The 18,679-nt window shown below is 35.2% G+C and overlaps 2 protein-coding genes across 3 annotated transcripts in view; one reads left to right on the top strand and one right to left on the bottom strand.

Annotated features, from left to right (window-relative positions):
• LOC119605699 (serine-enriched protein) overlaps positions 1-18,679 on the bottom strand; it is a 79,992-nt gene that overhangs the window by 47,810 nt on the left and 13,503 nt on the right. The gene's annotated exons all lie outside the window — the stretch shown is intronic.
• Positions 158-15,069, top strand: LOC119605698 (ALK tyrosine kinase receptor). Its single transcript, XM_037958965.1, is given in 12 exon segments — positions 158-1,025; positions 1,093-1,298; positions 6,634-7,823; positions 7,886-8,070; positions 9,240-9,414; positions 9,479-9,776; positions 9,848-10,478; positions 10,545-10,646; positions 10,708-10,915; positions 10,971-11,574; positions 11,648-11,848; positions 12,758-15,069. Coding segments are annotated over 12 exon segments (5,559 nt in total). The 5' UTR covers positions 158-388; the 3' UTR covers positions 13,880-15,069.

Genomic DNA, 18,679 nt, shown 5'->3' with positions numbered 1-18,679 from the left:
TTTACAGATTTATACCTAAAACTACAATTAATTAAATTAATCTAAAAAAAGCAAAAACAACAAAAATATTTATAAAAATTTAACAAAAATGCGGTTAAACGGATGTGTTTTAAAAAATCCCAATATTTGTAACAAAATACTAATAAAAACCTTACCTAAGTGTTGTAATAAATATAAAAGTTAAAGCAAAATGATACAAATACAAAATAAATAAAACAAAAACAATTGTTTTAAACAATTAAAAACTATACAAAAAAACTATCTTCTTAAAAAACATAAAAATTTAAGAAAAAAAAATCTACTCTAAAACGAAAAATCGTCTTAAACTTTAAAAACCCCACAACTTAGACTACAAAAAGTTATTGAAAAGAAAATAAACTATAACAAAATGGCATTTTCCCATTTAACATTATTAAATAGGCCGCCTAAGGCTAAACATCAATTCAGTGTGGCCACCTTGTGTTTTGTTACCTTGACTTTGAGTACGGTGCCGTTGAAAGAAGTAGAGGCCCAAAGGCCTCTGCTAAATCATACCACCTACAATACCATACCCACATCACAGCATCACTATAAACAGTTACGCAATGGCCGGACTCATGATTTAATTATACCCCCTTCGACAGTGGCCTCTATACCTCGAGGCCTTTTATCGGGTGGTTTACCTCTTTACGATGATGACATGGATAGCACACGTTTACCTTCTTCTTTGGGTAGACGTGATAATAGAAGACGCATTAATTATCAATCCTTAGCCGCTAATATACCACGTGGTAACAGTGGCCGTGGTGGTGGCATTAATTCTTTACGCAAAGAACTCATGAAACCTTCGGTGGGTGGTCCTGGTGGTGGCATTAGTGGCAATAGTCCTGGTTATCCTTCTTACTCGGCCACCTCTGCTATAGGGAAAATAGATGGCATTGGTGGTGTCGGCCCGGCTCGTCCTTATGGTGAAACTTTACAAATGGCTCCCGGTTCTATGTATTCGACCAGTTCTCCCCCCTTTACCTATTTATCGAATCCTCAAGGTTAGCTGATTTAAATAAATTGCAAAATTTTATAATTTATCTATTAAAAATTTTTTAAACTTTTTAGAATCCTCTATACGCCATAAACCCAAACAGAGTAGCATTGCTAAACTTTGGAAATTGAATCATGGTAAAAACAATCAGATTCAACAATTTGGTGGTCCTATGTCTCCCAATGATGATCCTCGTGTTGATGATGATATTATCCGTGAGGGTCACAATGATCCCTTGCAAGTGATCAAGGATGAGATAAGAATTTCACAACCACAATCGGTAAGTTTGAATGAGTTTTTGACCAATTTTTTTGCATGTCTTGACTATAGTCTAGTCTATAGTCTGGACTATAGTCTACTCTTTAGTCCGAAGTGTCTGGACTTTAGTTAGTCTATAGTCTGGACTTTAGTCTAGTCTATACTCTGGACTATATTCTAGTCTTTAGTCTGGACTATAGCCTAGTCTTTACTCTGGACTATAGTCTACTCTATAGTCTGGACTATAGTCTAGTCTAAAGTCTGGACTATAGTCTAGTCTATAGTCTGGACTATAGTCTAGTCTATAGTCTGGACTATAGTCTAGTCTATAGTCTGGACTATAATCTAGTTTATAGTCTGGACTATAGTCTAGTCTATAGTCTGGACTATAGTCTAGTCTAGTCTATAGTCTGGACTATAGTCTAGTCTATAGTCTGGACTATAGTCTAGTCTATAGTCTGGACTATAGTCTAGTCTATAGTCTGGACTATAGTCTAGTCTATAGTCTGGACTATAGTCTAGTCTATAGTCTGGACTATAGTCTAGTCTATAGTCTGGACTATAGTCTAGTCTATAGTCTGGACTATAGTCTAGTCTATAGTCTGGACTATAGTCTAGTCTATGGTCTGGACTATAGTCTAGTCTATAGTCTGGACTATAGTCTAGTCTATAGTCTGGACTATAGTATAGTCCATAGTCTGTACTATAGTCTAGTCTATAATCCAGTCTATAGTCAGGACTAGTCTATAGTCTGGACTATAGTCTATAGTCTGGACTAAGTCTATAGTCTGGACTATAGTCTAGTCTGGACTATAGTATAGTCTGGACTAAATTGTAGTCTATAGTCTGGAGTGTAGTCTGGTCTATAGTCTGGAGTATAGTCTAGTCTATAGTCTGGACTATAGTATGGACTATAGTCTAGCCTATAGTCTGGTCAATAGCCTTGACTACAGTCTAGTCTTTAGCCTGGACTACAGTCTAGTCTTTAGCCTGGACTACAGTCTGGTCTTTAGCCTGGACTATAGTCTAGTCTATAGTCTGGACTATAGTCTAGTCTATAGTCTGGACTATAGTCTAGTCCATAGTCTGTACTATAGTATGTACTATAGTCTAGTCTATAATCCAGTCTATAGTCAGGACTAGTCTATAGTCTGGACTATAGTCTATAGTCTGGACTAGACTATAGTCTGGACTATAGTCTATAGTCTGGACTAAGTCTATAGTCTGGACTATAGTCTAGTCTGGACTATAGTATAGTCTGGACTAAATTCTAGTCTATAGTCTGGAGTGTAGTCTGGTCTATAGTCTGGAGTATAGTCTAGTCTATAGTCTGGACTATAGTATGTTCTATAGTCTAGTCTATAGTCTGGTCAATAGTAAAGGCTATAGCCTTGACCACAGTCTAGTCTTTAGCCTGGACTATAGTCTAGTCTATAGTCTGGACTATAGTCTAGTCTGTAGTCTGCACTATAGTATGGTCTATAGTCTGGACTAAAGTCTAGTTTTTAGTCTGGAGTATAGTCTAGTCTATAGTCTGAAGTATAGTCTAGTCTATAGTCTGGACTACAGTCTAGTCTATAGTCTGGACTACAGTCTAGTCTATAGTCTGGACTAAAGTCTAGTCTATAGTCTGGACTGTAGTCTAGTCTATAGTCTAGTCTATAGCATGGACTAAAGTCTAGTCTATCGCATGGACTATAGTCTTGCCCATAGTCTGGACTATAGTCTGCTCTAAAGTCTGGACTATAGTCTGGTCTAAAGTCTGGATTATAGTCTAGTCTAAGTATGGACTATAGTCTAGTTTATAGTCTGGACTATACTTTAGTCTATAGTGTAGACTAAAGTATATGGTCAGGACTATAGTATAGTGTGTAGTCTTGACTATAGTCTAGTCTATAGTCTGGACTATAGTCTACTCTTTAGTCCGAAGTGTCTGGACTTTAGTTAGTCTATAGTCTGGACTTTAGTCTAGTCTATAGTCTGGACTATAGTCTAGTCTGGACTATAGTATAGTCTGGACTAAAGTCTAGTCTTTAGTCTGGAGTATAGTCTAGTCTATAGTCTGGAGTATAGTCTTGTCTATAGTATGGAATATAGTCTAGTATATAGTCTGGACTATAGTCTGTACTATAGTCTTGTCTATAGTATGGAATATAGTCTAGTCTATAGTCTAGTATATAGCATGGACTAAAGTCTAGTCTATCGCATGGACTATAGTCTTGCCCATAGTCTGGACTATAGTCTAGTCTGTAGCCAGGACTATAGTCTGGACTATAGTCTAGTCTATAGCCTGCACTATGGTCTAGTCTATAGTCTGGACCATAGTCTAGTCATATAATTTTTGACTGTAGCCGACTCTGTAAACTGGTCTATGTCAGTTTATAATCTGAACAATTTTTCGGCATTTTCAAAAGAGTATCTTATTGTTGAATGCACTTTGGGCTCTATTCCATACAGGAGTGTCCTTCTAGAAAATATTTATAGCACAAATACCAGCCCTGTTCCCTTCACTTTCAAACACTCTACATACACACTTACTGCTTCCACTCAAAGGACCCTCTGGCTATTGCAGGACATTTATATGTTTTTATTTGGTACAAAAACTCTATTTTTGAATTCAATGTTAAGAATTGTTGTTAGACATACATGCTGAACGAATTTTTTCCTATATGTTTAAATCCTTTTGTTATTTTTCCCCCAGTAAAGGAATTTTCTTCTTATATTTTTATTATAAACATTTTCAATATTGTTTTTATTAAATTTCAATTATAATCATCAAACCAACAAACCCGCATCAACAAGCCGCCCTCTGGTATAATAAAAGTACATTTTGAAAAATTAAAAAAAAAAAACGAAAAGAAAATGTACAAATGTTGCAAAAATAAAACAGGAACTAATTAAATAGCAAACGGATGACAATTTAAAAAGAGCTCTTCAAGAAAATAGGGGGAGAGAATCGAAATAAACAAACACACATTTAGCATGTTAAAAAATAAATAAAATAAGAAAACTAGAAGCAAAAGTTGGAAAGAAAACGACTAAGGAAATACACTACTTAAGGATGAAAAGAATAGTTAGCAATATGGCAACTTGAAAATGTTAAATTAACATCATATGGTAACTTTAAAATCTCCAACATGATACCACACTTTGTACACTAGATCAATACGTTAAACAATGTGGCATCTTGTTTGTCACTCTTTTTAGTGTTCCGCCATATATTGGGGGAATTATTATGAAAACATTAAAACACTTGCTCCAACTAATATCTCCGTTTTTCTGAAAGATTGTTTTGCTATTTTGGGTGGGAATTTATTAAAAATATGTTGACATGTAGCTATTTTTAGCATTTCATTTCAGTGCAACTGCAACTGCTAGAGGGTTAAGGAAACACATTCATTGCAAAACACAATAAACACAATAAAAACATAAGGTTGCAAAAACACTGCAACAAACTGACTTAATAAGAATCCAAGTGTGGACTATAGTCTGAACTACAGTCTTGTATGTACTCCAGACTTTACAAAAAATATAGTCCATACTATAGACTAGACCATAGATTAGACTATAGTACAGACTATAGACTAGACTACAGTTCAGACTATAGACTAGACTAAAGTTCAGACTATAGACTAGACTATAGTCCAGATTATAGACTATAGTCCAGACTGTAGATTAGACTATAGTCCAGATTATAGTCCAGACTATAGACCAGACTATAGTCAAGACTGTAGACCAGACTGTACTATAGACAAGTTCATACTATAGACAAGACTATAATCCAGGCTATAGACAATACTATAGTCCAGACTATAGACTAGACTGTAGTCCAAACTATAGTCAAGACTAGAGACTAGACTATAGTCCATACTAAAGACCAGAATATAGTCCAGACTATAGTGTAGATTATAGTCCAAACTATACATAAGACTAAAGTCCAGACTATAGATTAGACTATAGTCCAGACTACAAATTAGACTATAGTCCAGACCATAGACTAGACTATAGTCAAGACCATAGACTAAACTATAGTTCAAACTATAGACTAGACTATAGCTCAGATTATAGACTAGACTATAATCCAGACTATAGATTAGACTATAGTCCAGACTATAGTCCAGACTATAGACTAGACTTTAGTCCAGACTATAGACTAGACTATAGTCCATACTATAGACTAGACTATAGTCCAGACTATAGACTAGACTATAGTGCATTCTATAGACTAGACTATAGTCCAGACTATAGACTAGAATATAGTCCAGACTATAGTCCAGACCAGAGACGAGACTATAGTTCAGACTAGAGACTAGACTATAGTCCAGACTATAGACTAGACTATAGTCCACATTAGAGACTAGACTATAGTTCATACTAGAGACTAGACTATAGTCCAGACTATAGACTAGACTATAGTCCAGACTATAGACTAGACTATAGTCCACACTAGTGACTAGACTATAGTTCATACTATGTACTGGACTTTAGTTCAGACTATAGTCCAGACTATAGATCAGACTATAGTCCAGACTATAGACCAGACTATAGTCCAGACTATAGACCAGACTATAGTCCAGACTATAGACTAGACTAGTCCAGACTAGACCAGACTATAGTCCAGGCTATAGACCAGACTATAGTCCAGGCTATAGACCAGACTATAGTCCAGACTATAGACCAGACTATAGTCCAGACTATAGACCAGACTATAGTCCAGACTATAGACCAGACTATAGTCCAGACTATAGACCAGACTATAGTCCAGACTATAGACCAGACTATAGTCCAGACTATAGACCAGACTATAGTCCAGACTATAGACCAGACTATAGTCCAGACTATAGACCAGACTATAGTCCAGGCTATAGACCAGACTATAGGATAGACTATAATCCAAACTATAGGCTAGACTATAGTCCAAACTATAGACTAGATTATAGTCCAAACTATAGACTAGATTATAGTCCAGACTATAGGCTAGACTATAGACAAGACTATAGTTCTGACTATAGGCTAGACTACAGTCCAGACTATAGACCAGACTATAGTCCAGACCATAGACCAGACTATAGTCCAGACCATAGACCAGACTATAGTCCAGACTATAGACTAAACTGTAGACCCGACCATAGACTAGACTATAGTTCAGACTGTAGACCAGACTATAGACCAGACTTTAGTCCAGACTATAGACCAGACTATAGACTACACTATAGAATATAATTTAGACTATAGACTACACTATAGACTAGAGTCTAAAGAAGACACCCATCCATAGAAAAAAGTCCAAAGATGAACAAAGTTTTAAACAAATATTTTTAAATTTTATTAAACGCAAAATTTGTTTCTCTTTACAGAATCCCTATATCATCAATACCGAGGCCACATTTAATACCGACATTGAAGACCTATTAGGAGTGCGTTGCACCTTTGAAACTCCCTGTGCCTGGAAATGGACAGAAAATCTCTCTGATGGTTTTCACATTATGAGTGGTACTGAGGTTTCGAAAAAGAATATGACCGGTTTATATCCCGGCCCCTTAGCCGATAATATCGATGATGCTAATGGACATTTCTTATATGCCCGCCTCTCGCCCACTACGCTACAAATCAATTTGACTTCACCACAATTTAGCACCACCATGGAGAAATGTTTTCTCGAAGTTTATATGCATCAAAGTGGCATGACACATGGTCTTTCACGTGTGGTGGTAGAACCTTTACATTCGCAAGAAAGTTCTTGGGTGCCAGCGGAAATTGTTGGTGATAACTATAGTCAATGGGAAAGGAAAGTGTTTCGTTTGGGGCGTATTTCTCGTGATTTTCGAATAGTCTTTGAAATCGTGCCCAAACTATTCGAGGGTCAAAAGGCTCATGTGGCCATTGATAATTTACGAATGATTAACTGTTTCCCTGAAGGAGCTAAAGCTGAGAAGTGTAGCACTTCCCAGGTGAAATGTATGATGAATAAAGTGCCAGTTTGTATACCATTACCAAGGATATGTGATATAACAAGGGACTGTGATGAGGCCGAAGATGAGCTATTGAATTGTGACAAAATTCCCTTTGGAGCTAGATGTGATTTTGAAAATGATTGGTGTGGCTGGCGTGATTCGGGACGTACGGTATTATCGTGGTCGCGTCACACCGGCTCTTCGCCTACATTTGATACCGGGCCCGATAGTGATCATACCTATCAGCATTTACTCAATTCCACCGTGGGCTATTACATGCTTGTGAACATGAATCAACATAGCAATAATAGTGAAAAAGGTTCTTTAATCGGTTTTGCTAGTAATGCTATAATGATATCGCGCACATTTAACCCTCCACCTACGGTGCATGGAGATCCCAATTCGCCCTATCGCAACTCCTGTGTCGTGCGTTTTTATATACATCAATTTGGTAAAAATCCCGGTAGCATAAATTTATCTGTGGTAGAAATGAAGGAAAAGGAAAATATTACCACGACTTTATGGTGGAGTACCAAGAATCAGGGCGCCGATTGGCTGAGAGCAGAATATATATTGCCGAATATAACTTCAAGGTAAAATTAGAGAAATTTTAATATAAATTATTGTATTGAATTAATTCTTTGTTTCTTTTAAGATATTACTTGCAATTTGAGGCTCGCATGGGCATGCGCATTTACTCCGATGTGGCTGTGGATGATTTCTCTTTGTCCCCCGAATAGCTTTGGCATTAATATACCACCCGACATTTGAATGGCTATAATTATTGGAATGTTCGTCATACGAAAAGTCCTACGCATAAAGATTTTACGAATCATAATTGTAAGTATAAGTTTTATCTGAAAATTTTCAAAAGTTCTGTTCTAGTTTGTTCTAGTTATGTTCTAGTTCAGTTCTAGTTCAGTTCTAGTTCAGTTCTAGTTTCAGTTCTAGTTCAGTTCTAGTTCAGTTCTAGTTCAGTTCTAGTTCAGTTCTAGTTCAGTTCTAGTTCAGTTCTAGTTCAGTTCTAGTTCAGTTCTAGTTCAGTTCTAGTTCAGTTCTAGTTCAGTTCTAGTTCAGTTCTAGTTCAGTTCTAGTTCAGTTCTAGTTCAGTTCTAGTTCAGTTCTAGTTCAGTTCTAGTTCAGTTCTAGTTCAGTTCTAGTCAGTTCTAGTTCAGTTCTAGTTCAGTTCTAGTTCAGTTCTAGTTCAGTTCTAGTTCAGTTCTAGTTCAGTTTCTAGTTCTAGTTCAGTTCTAGTTCAGTTCTAGTTCAGTTCTAGTTCAGTTCTAGTTCAGTTCTAGTTCAGTTCTAGTTCAGTTCTAGTTCAGTTCTAGTTCAGTTCTAGTTCAGTTCTAGTTCAGTTCTAGTTCAGTTCTAGTTCAGTTCTAGTTCAGTTCTAGTTCAGTTCTAGTTCAGTTCTAGTTCAGTTCTAGTTCAGTTCTAGTTCAGTTCTAGTTCAGTTCTAGTTCAGTTCTAGTTCAGTTCTAGTTCAGTTCTAGTTCAGTTCTAGTTCAGTTCTAGTTCAGTTCTAGTTCAGTTCTAGTTCAGTTCTAGTTCAGTTCTAGTTCAGTTCTAGTTCAGTTCTAGTTCAGTTCTAGTTCAGTTCTAGTTCAGTTCTAGTTCAGTTCTAGTTCAGTTCTAGTTCAGTTCTAGTTCAGTTCTAGTTCTAGTTCAGTTCTAGTTCAGTTCTAGTTCAGTTCTAGTTCAGTTCTAGTTCAGTTAGTTCTAGTTCAGTTCTAGTCAGTAGTTCAGTTCTAGTTCAGTTCTAGTTCAGTTCTAGTTCAGTTCTAGTTCAGTTCTAGTTCAGTTCTAGTTCAGTTCTAGTTCAGTTCTAGTTCAGTTCTAGTTCAGTTCTAGTTCAGTTCTAGTTCAGTTCTAGTTCAGTTCTAGTTCAGTTCTAGTTCAGTTCTAGTTCAGTTCTAGTTCAGTTCTAGTTCAGTTCTAGTTCAGTTCTAGTTCAGTTCTAGTTTAATTATTCACTTCACTAACATTCTTTTACTCTTTCCTTTTAGACCTGGAACTGGGCACCTGTGATAATCGAGGCATGTTAGGACCAACGCAATCGCAATGTGAACACTACTATAGCACACACAATCGAAGTCGAGTACTAAAAGAGGTGAAAGTAGTGGATGAAATACCCTATAAGGGAATGCAAAAATGGAAGGTGCCGCACGAGGGCTTCTATACGTAAGTTTCAGAACAAATATCTAGTAATAAAACCTATAAAATAATACTATTCTTGACATTTTAGTTTCATAGTCAAGGGAGCCAGTGGTGGTTTGGGTTCTGGCGGTGTGGGTTCCTCACGTGGTGCTGTAGCAGTGGCTGTGTTGGAATTGCACAAAAACGAGGAATTGTATATTTTGGTAGGACAACAGGGGGAAAATGCCTGCATCAAATCTTTGGGCTATAAGGAAGATGGTTGTGGTTCTAGTGATCCTGATTTGGATTTAAGTAAATACAGTTTTACCTCTAAACAGCACATGTTGAAAAATATGAATTTGGAATATGGAGCTGGCGGAGGAGGAGGAGCTTCTTATGTGTTTTTGGTAAGTGTGAGTAGCTTAATTATGATTATAAAAAGAACATGTTTTCTATATGATATTATTTGTTTTATTAGTTGAACTCAGCGCGCAATGAAGCTGTGCCTTTAATAGTGGCCGGAGGTGGTGGTGGTTTGGGTATAGGACGCTATTTAGATGAAGATTTCCAACATGGCCAAAAGGATAATTCAGCACGTAAAGGTTTAACGGGCCAGATAAATGGTGAGCCTTTACCTAAGAAAATAGCGGGTCCAGGTGGGGGCTGGCGTGCCAATATTGATCAGGCTTTAGATCCTAAATTTGGTGCAGCTCTTTTGTTGGGAGGACGTGGTGGCTTTTCTTGTTATGTAGATCTGGAAAATAATGGCTCAAATGTTAAACGTCATGGTCAGGGTGGTTTTGGTGGCGGTGGTGGAGGTTGTTATACAGGAGGTGGTGGCGGCGGTTATGCTGGAGGAGATGTTTATCTCAATCAATCGAATGGTGAAGGAGGCACTTCTTATATAACCACAACGCGCACTTTAAAGGAACTAAATGCTATATATGAGGGCTCTAACTTGGGAGCAGGTTCAGTGATTATAATACCCGCCATAGAGGGCTGTGGTTGTGATTATAGATGTTTAGCTTTGGATGAATATCGATCATCGGTGAAATGTATTTGTCCTGAGGGTTGGCGTATACGCAAGGATAATTCTTCTTCGTGTGACAGTAAGAAAAGAATTTTTGTTGAGATTTTTTTACAATTTATCTAATATGTTCTGTTTTCCTTTCTAGTGCCCATAACCGAGTCTATACCTTTGAAATATTTGATTTCCTTCTTTACCGTTTTAATGCTTTTGCTAATCGCCTGTTTGGCGGCTTTGATTGTGATGTTATGTAAGTAGTGTGTTCTGGGGAATTATGGGCAAAAAGTTTAATGTTTTGATTTTTTTTTCAGACAACCGCTATCAACGCAAGAAACTGGCCAAACAGCGTCATAAGATGTTAATGCAACAGGATATGCAATTGACCCGTTTAAGACATAATTTGGATGAAAATAACTTGAATAATTTCAATCCTAATTATGGCTGTGATGATCTTATCAATGGCACCATTAATGTTCAAAGTCTGCCTCAGGTCGCAAGGGAAAGTTTGCGTTTGGTGAAGTAAGTTTTGTTATTTCTTTAAGTTTTGCTTATTTTAATTATATTATGCTTTCAGACCTTTGGGCCAGGGTGCTTTTGGTGAAGTCTATCAGGGTTTGTATCGTCATCGTGATGGTGATGCTGTTGAAATGCCTGTAGCCGTTAAAACTTTGCCCGAAATGTCCACGCTGCAGGCCGAGGAAGATTTCCTTATGGAGGCTGCCATTATGGCTAAATTTAATCATCCTAATATGGTCCATTTAATAGGTGTTTGCTTTGATCGTCATCCTCGTTTCATAGTGTTGGAACTTTTGGCCGGTGGTGATCTTAAGAATTTCTTGCGTGAGGGACGCCACAAACCCGATAGACCCTCTTCGTTAACCATGAAAGATTTAGTTTTCTGTGCTCTTGATGTGGCCAAGGGTTGTCGTTATATGGAGAGTCAACGTTTTATACATCGCGATATAGCGGCGCGCAATTGTCTGCTGAGTAGTAAAGGTCCTGGGCGTGTGGTGAAAATTGCTGATTTTGGCATGGCACGCGATATATATCGTAGTGATTATTATCGTAAGGGTGGCAAGGCTATGCTGCCCATAAAATGGATGCCTCCAGAGGCTTTTCTCGATGGTATATTTACTTCCAAGACAGATGTTTGGTCATTTGGTGTATTATTGTGGGAGGTGGGTTGAGAAAATTGAAAAATTATATGGTTATTTCAGGTTATTAACATAATTTTGTTTCCTTTTTTATTAGGTTTTCAGTTTGGGTTTAATGCCCTATACCGGTTTACCCAATCCCGAGGTAATGCAATTGGTTACCAATGGCGGTCGTTTGGGTACACCACCCGGCTGTCCTTCGGTAATTTATAAAATTATGGCCGATTGCTGGAATCCCACACCAGAAGATCGTCCCACATTCTCTAGTCTTTTAGAGAGACTAAAGGCCGTAACAGAGGTAAGTATTTAAGCTTAGAGAACTTTGAAGTGCTGTACTATAGGTCTCTCTGCAGACATTTGTAGTGATACTATATGGTCCATTTTCCAAATTTGAACTTTGCGTTACTTTCGCTCTAATTAGGAGAAGTTTTATTAAAATCGATCGCTCGGTTCTGAACTTTGAGTCGTTCTAACAACGTTTCTTGGAACTTCGTACCTTTAGCATAAACTCTGGTACTCATTTTCTCTAGTCGTAAGAAGTTTTATTCAAATCTCTCACTCGGCTTAGGAATAATGCCGTTCTTTTCTTTGTTACTTTTGAAATTTCTTTCTGGAGCTCAAGTGCCCTATTTTGGATCTCCCTAGCACTATTTCTCTGCTCTAGTCATGAGAAGTTTTATTAAAATCGTTTTATTAGAAATAATGCTCCTATTTCCATGGCTTCCTTTTCGTATTATTTCAAATGCTGAAGAGCTCTACTTTAGGGTCCAGTGGCATCGCTTCTTATGAAGCTTTTCGCTTTATATTTTCAATTTAAACTCTGGGCCTTTTATTGGAAATCGGTTGCTGGGTTTAAGAATAACCGTTACATTTCCCAATTATCTTTCTTTAGTGTTTCATTTACCTGGTATGTCCAACTTTAGGTGTTTTTGGCCATGGTTCTTGTGCTTGTAAAAGTTTCAAATTGGGTTGTTGGACTCTGCTATACCTGGGCTTTATCCCTGAGAAGTTTTAATAAAATCGTGTGCTCGGCTTAAATATTACACTTGGAAAAATTTTTAGTTTTTTTTTTGGGAAATCGTACTTTGAAACTTTTCTTGCGAAATTGTATTAAAATGTATGAAATTTTGTTCTCCTAAGGTTAACTTAGTACAAAATTCTTAACGAAAGAATTTACGATTGATTTTTGATATCTTTTCCTTAATAGGATCCCGCTGTTATGAATGCGCCACTACCACACATCTTACGCCCGCCCTCCAATGAACGAGATCAAACAATAATACGACCGCAAGGAGTCGATGACATTTGTCTACAGGTACCCACAACATCAGACTATTTAATCCCCTTGCCTGGGATAACACACAATCCTCAGCAACAAATCAGCGAAATGCAAATTAGCGAAGCAACCACCAACACAAATTCACCTGTGGTGGCAGCCGTATCAACCGGAACCAATGTTTGTACCCCGCCTGGAGTATCCTCACCCTCGGCCCCTTGTTGCGGCCTAAAAGAGGGTGATTGCGAACAGAGTCTTAATACGAATAATGAGGGCAGTTGGGAGACTTCGTTTATATTGCCCAATTCGAAGAGTGATCAACCGTTGTTGAATCAAACAAATGGTTCACAGAAAAGCATAAATACCGTATCAATGGGTGCACCGGGTCCCGGTAATACTAGTGGCTATAGCAGCAGTAGTCAGCGTTCACCTGTTTCCAATGGCTTAAGGACAATACACAACAACAATAACAACAGCAGCAATTGCCATAATAGTAATGGCAATAGCCAGAGCACTACAGCGTCTACGCAAATGAATCCGAACGAAGAGACCACACTCATTAGTTTGGATACACCACAGCCGACACCGACCACCATACAACCGCCATTATCATTCTCATCCCAGCTGGATGGTATAACCTTAGATCCGGCCGCTTTAACAAAGAGTCTGAACAATACCGTAACAGTTCCAAATACAAATACAACAAATACTACTACAACAACTCCTAATAATAAGCACTCCTCGTATGCCAATATTCAAATGATGTCCAATTCGGTGGGCAATCTGAAAGGACACTGCACTGCTGGCGATCCCAGCAATGGCAGCTCGCCCAACAACAGCATGCTGCTGATGGGCAGTGGCAGTGAAAAGCTTAACTGCAGTATTTTACACAAGAGCAGTAATGGTCTGAATGTTAATAAAATGAATGGTAATCTAAATAAGCCGGGTGCAGCTGTAGCGCCGGTAGTGGGCGTGGGTGCTAATGCCCCGCCCTTTACCATACAAGGCTATAGCGAGCGTTATAAGGATAAACATTCAGAGATAAGTTGTTAAATTTATAATAATTTTCCTTTTACGTTTTTCGTTTTTTTTTGGCAAGAGTTAGCGAAATTATAAAACAGCGAAACACATTTTTTTTATATTTAAATTTAACGGCTAAACACAGCAAAAGCTCGGCAAACCGTTAATGTGTAAGTAACAGTAAGTTAGTTAAGAGAGTATTATATTAAGTCTACAAAAAAAGAAAAAAGAGAAAGCTTTAAAAGCATTAAACTCTTATTTATCAAAGAAACTCATTTTCCCTTTAATTTTATTTTTCGTTTTTTATATAAAAGAAAACCTTAAAAAAAACACACAAAGTTAAGTTTTCTTTGTTTTTTTTTGTCTTCTTTTGAATGGTGGTGTATACAGGGTGTGTTGGTTGTATTGTTACTAATGATTAAAAACAAATAAAATAAAAATAATTAAAAATTTATCTAAATAATAAAATCATTAAATAAAAATTTATATATTTAACGATAAATTGAAAAATTATTATAATTTACATAAACAAAAAAAAAAAGAGAAAAATTATATATTAATTGTATTAAATGTAGTGAGTGTGTGTATTTAGTGTAAAAAAAAAACCAACAGCAACAACAATTTAGTATTATTTAACTAACAAAAATGAAAATTATTAAAAAAAACTCCTGCAAATAAGTTAAAAAAAAAACAATTTGTACAAAATAAAAACAATTAAGGTTTAAATTAAACAAACAATACTTTAAAGCTTTCCATGTAAAAGGAGAAAAAGCTCAACTTTATTAACAGTTTAAGCTTTAGCAGAGAGAACGGTCAACCTATAGACAGTTTCTACTCTCGCGGTTAAGTTTTCGTTAACTATCGTTACAGAACTATATACTCGACTGGTTCTTTCGGCTTAAAACTTTCGTTTAAACTTTTTTAAACATTTCCAGAGAAAAGAGAAATGATTCAGAATTACGTCCAGTCAAGAAGTCCAGACTACAAAATAAACAATTGTCGATATCATAGACTTAGCTATAGTTTAGTCGATAGTATAGATTCAGATTAAAGAATAGACTACACTACAGACAATATACTAGACTATAGTCTAGATTATGGACTAAGCCATAGCACAGACTAAATACTAAACTTTAGTCTTCAAAATAGAATATAGTCCAGACTATGGATTAAACCAGAGTTTAAATATTAGTAGATGCTTTTATATTTTTATTTTTGACTTTGCAATAAATATGCATTTACCTCATATTTAAAAATATGCATATTTAAAAAATGGTTCTGTTCAAAATATTTCTAGTATTTTTGCTAAAAATATTTACCCATACAAACTATTGCATATTACAGCTTACAGACAAATATAAAATGTTTTCACTTACAATATATTACGCAGCAACTCGCTAACATATTTATAATACCCACATATATTTCATATGGCTTGCCTATAATATTAAAATATTTTCCTACACAAATTATTCGCAGTCAACAATATTGAAGCCATGCGAGCAGTAATATACGAACATGAAATGTACGCAAGCAGAGCATATATGTGCCGACGAAAACACGAAACAAAACGATAGTCGCGACTATCAGGTTACAATATTTTTACTATCAAACTTAAATATTATTTACTATAGGAAATGACTTATGGTCTAAAATTTAACATTTCATGTTGAACTTGAAAAATTATAAAATGTGAAAAATGTATGCAAGATATAACCAAATTTTATTTAGAAAATAATTGAAAACGTTTATATCTATGTATGTTTTATGTATATAATGGGAAAAATGTATGCATGAAATAACCAAATTTTAATTAGAAAATTTTTGAATTGAATTATTGAATGTATGTATTTATTAAATTTATGTTTAATTTTTATGTGGAGTATTAAAATGTATGTATTTGTATTGATTGTAATATAATTAAAAAAAATTATATAAATACTTAGAGGATCATATGAATGTAAAAATATATTCAAATATGTATATATGTAAAAAATTGTTTTTACAGGCTATATTTAAACATATTGTTTGTAACAGGATGACAATAAGTTTGTAAACAGGTAGTAATGCATTAGTAGTGTCTATGAAATGATCAATAATGAAGGAAATTATAGGTATTTTAGAAATTTGTAAAAGGATGGCAAAAAATTAAGAGGGACATAAAAAGTTGTTTTTGTAATTTTACATTGTGAAAGGTTAAAACAACAAAAATGTATGAGTGTATTACATACATATACAAGTATGTTTTTCATATGCATGTGTCACATTTCTATAAATTATTATTACATACACTCAATTATCTTACAATAATGAATGAACAGGCGCGAAGAAAAAAATATATAGGTGTTAATAAATTTGCATATGCCATTGCCAACCTTTTGAATTTGCATGAGAGAGACTAAATAATAATGATATTTCTTTCCTCTTCTCCCCACCACAAATTAAAGTAAAGCAAAAAAAAAAGGATCTTGCGTAAACTATCGTTAAGGAATGTGCGTAAAATGATAAAGTAGGAAAGAGAATTTCTACTACAGGTCCTTTTTATGACGAATGTATTTTTGCATCACACGTACATATCTTCTTCCCTCCACCAATTCAGGGAAAAAATGACCTATCGTAATCCACCGTTATGGAATGTGCGTGAAAAGTAGGAAAGAAAAGTGCTGTTACAGGTCATTTTTATGACGAATGTGTTTTTATACCCTACACCACTATAGTGGGGAGGGTATTATACGTTTGTGCTGATGTTTGTAACACACAAAAATATTGGTCCTACACCCACCTTTAAGTATACCGACATGTCCGTCCGTCTGTCCGGCTGGCTGGCTGTCCATGTAAACCTTGTGCGCAAGGTACAGGCCGCAATTTCCAAGATAATTTGATGAAATTTGGACCAAGCATGTTTTTTGGCACAAGGACGAAGCCTATTGAAAATGGTTGAAATCGGTCCATTATTTCACCTAGCCCCCATACAACCGTACCTCCCGATTTGGGCTTTTTATGCCATAATTACGTCAAATATGCTATTATCTCTCTAAAAATTGGCACAAATAAGTTTTATATAAGTATAAATGACACTGCAGATTTTCGTAATGATCGGCCCTTATTTGACCCTAGGTCCCATACAAACCCCCCATCAAAAAATGTCTTAAACGTCTAAAATTGACTTGTAACCATTTGTATCGCAATGAAACTCAACATAATTAACTATTATTTAACAATATATCCTTTTCCCAAATTTAGTGAGGATCGGCCCATGTTTGACCTATACTCCTATATAAAGCCTCATTTAGAAAATTTGTTTTCTATCAATAAATTGCTTAAATACTTTGGAATTAAGGTAAAATTCAACATAAAAGTTTCTTTGTGAAAAATTGAAATTTTTAAAATATACTCATGGTGTAGGGTATTATATGGTCGGCCATGCCCGACTATACTTTCCTACTTGTTTGTTATTGTTTCACACATACTTACATACATACATATGTATATACAAAACCAGATATAAATGGTGTTGCATATTTGAATATATTTTTACATTCATATGATCCTCTAAGTATTTATATAATTTTTTTCTAATTATATTACAATCAATACAAATACATACATTTTAATACTCCACATAAAAATTAAACATAAATTTAATAAATACATACATTCAATAATTCAATTCAAAAATTTTCTAATTAAAATTTGGTTATTTCATGCATACATTTTTCCCATTATATACATAAAACATACATAGATATAAACGTTTTCAATTATTTTCTAAATAAAATTTGGTTATATCTTGCATACATTTTTCACATTTTATAATTTTTCAAGTTCAACATGAAATGTTAAATTTTAGACCATAAGTCATTTCCTATAGTAAATAATATTTAAGTTTGATAGTAAAAATATTGTAACCTGATAGTCGCGACTATCGTTTTGTTTCGTGTTTTCGTCGGCACATATATGCTCTGCTTGCGTACATTTCATGTTCGTATATTACTGCTCGCATGGCTTCAATATTGTTGACTGCGAATAATTTGTGTAGGAAAATATTTTAATATTATAGGCAAGCCATATGAAATATATGTGGGTATTATAAATATGTTAGCGAGTTGCTGCGTAATATATTGTAAGTGAAAACATTTTATATTTGTCTGTAAGCTGTAATATGCAATAGTTTGTATGGGTAAATATTTTTAGCAAAAATACTAGAAATATTTCGAATGGGAGCAATTAAATATATTATATTCATAAAATATATTTATATTTTAATATTACATACGTATGCATAGGAGAAAATATGCATTTTGGTTACTAATATATTAGTAATTTTAATCACTGGATTAAACTATAGACTAAACTATCATCAAGACTATAGAATATTCTATAATTTACACTTAACTAAAATCCAGACTATAGACTGTCGTCTTTTAGACTATAGTCTAAACTGTCATCTACACTGTAGTCTAAACTGTAGTCTAGACTACAGAATAAACCAAACTATAGTCAAGTCTTTAGACTATACTATAGACAAGACTATAGACTAAACTATAGTCAAGACTACAGACTAAACTATAGTCAAGACTATAGACTAAACTATAGTCAAGACTATAGACTTAACTATAGTCTAGTCAATAGACTAAACTATAGTCAAAACTATAGACTAAATTATAGTAAAAAAAATAGACTAAAATATAATGAAGACTATAGACTAAAGCATAGTCAAGACTATAGACTAAACTACAGTGAAGACTATAGACTACAGCATAGTCAAGACTATAGACTAAACTATAGTGAAGACTATAGACAATACTATGGACTTAACTATAGTCTCGTCTA

The sequence above is a fragment of the Lucilia sericata genome, unplaced genomic scaffold (assembly GCF_015586225.1).
Source record: "Lucilia sericata isolate MDLA Ls3-8-SP2 unplaced genomic scaffold, ASM1558622v1 Contig000510F_arrow, whole genome shotgun sequence".
Classification (NCBI taxonomy): Eukaryota; Metazoa; Arthropoda; class Insecta; order Diptera; family Calliphoridae; genus Lucilia; species Lucilia sericata.
The sequence above is the reverse complement of the archived record's forward strand: the minus strand, read 5'-3'. Positions and strand labels throughout refer to the sequence as shown.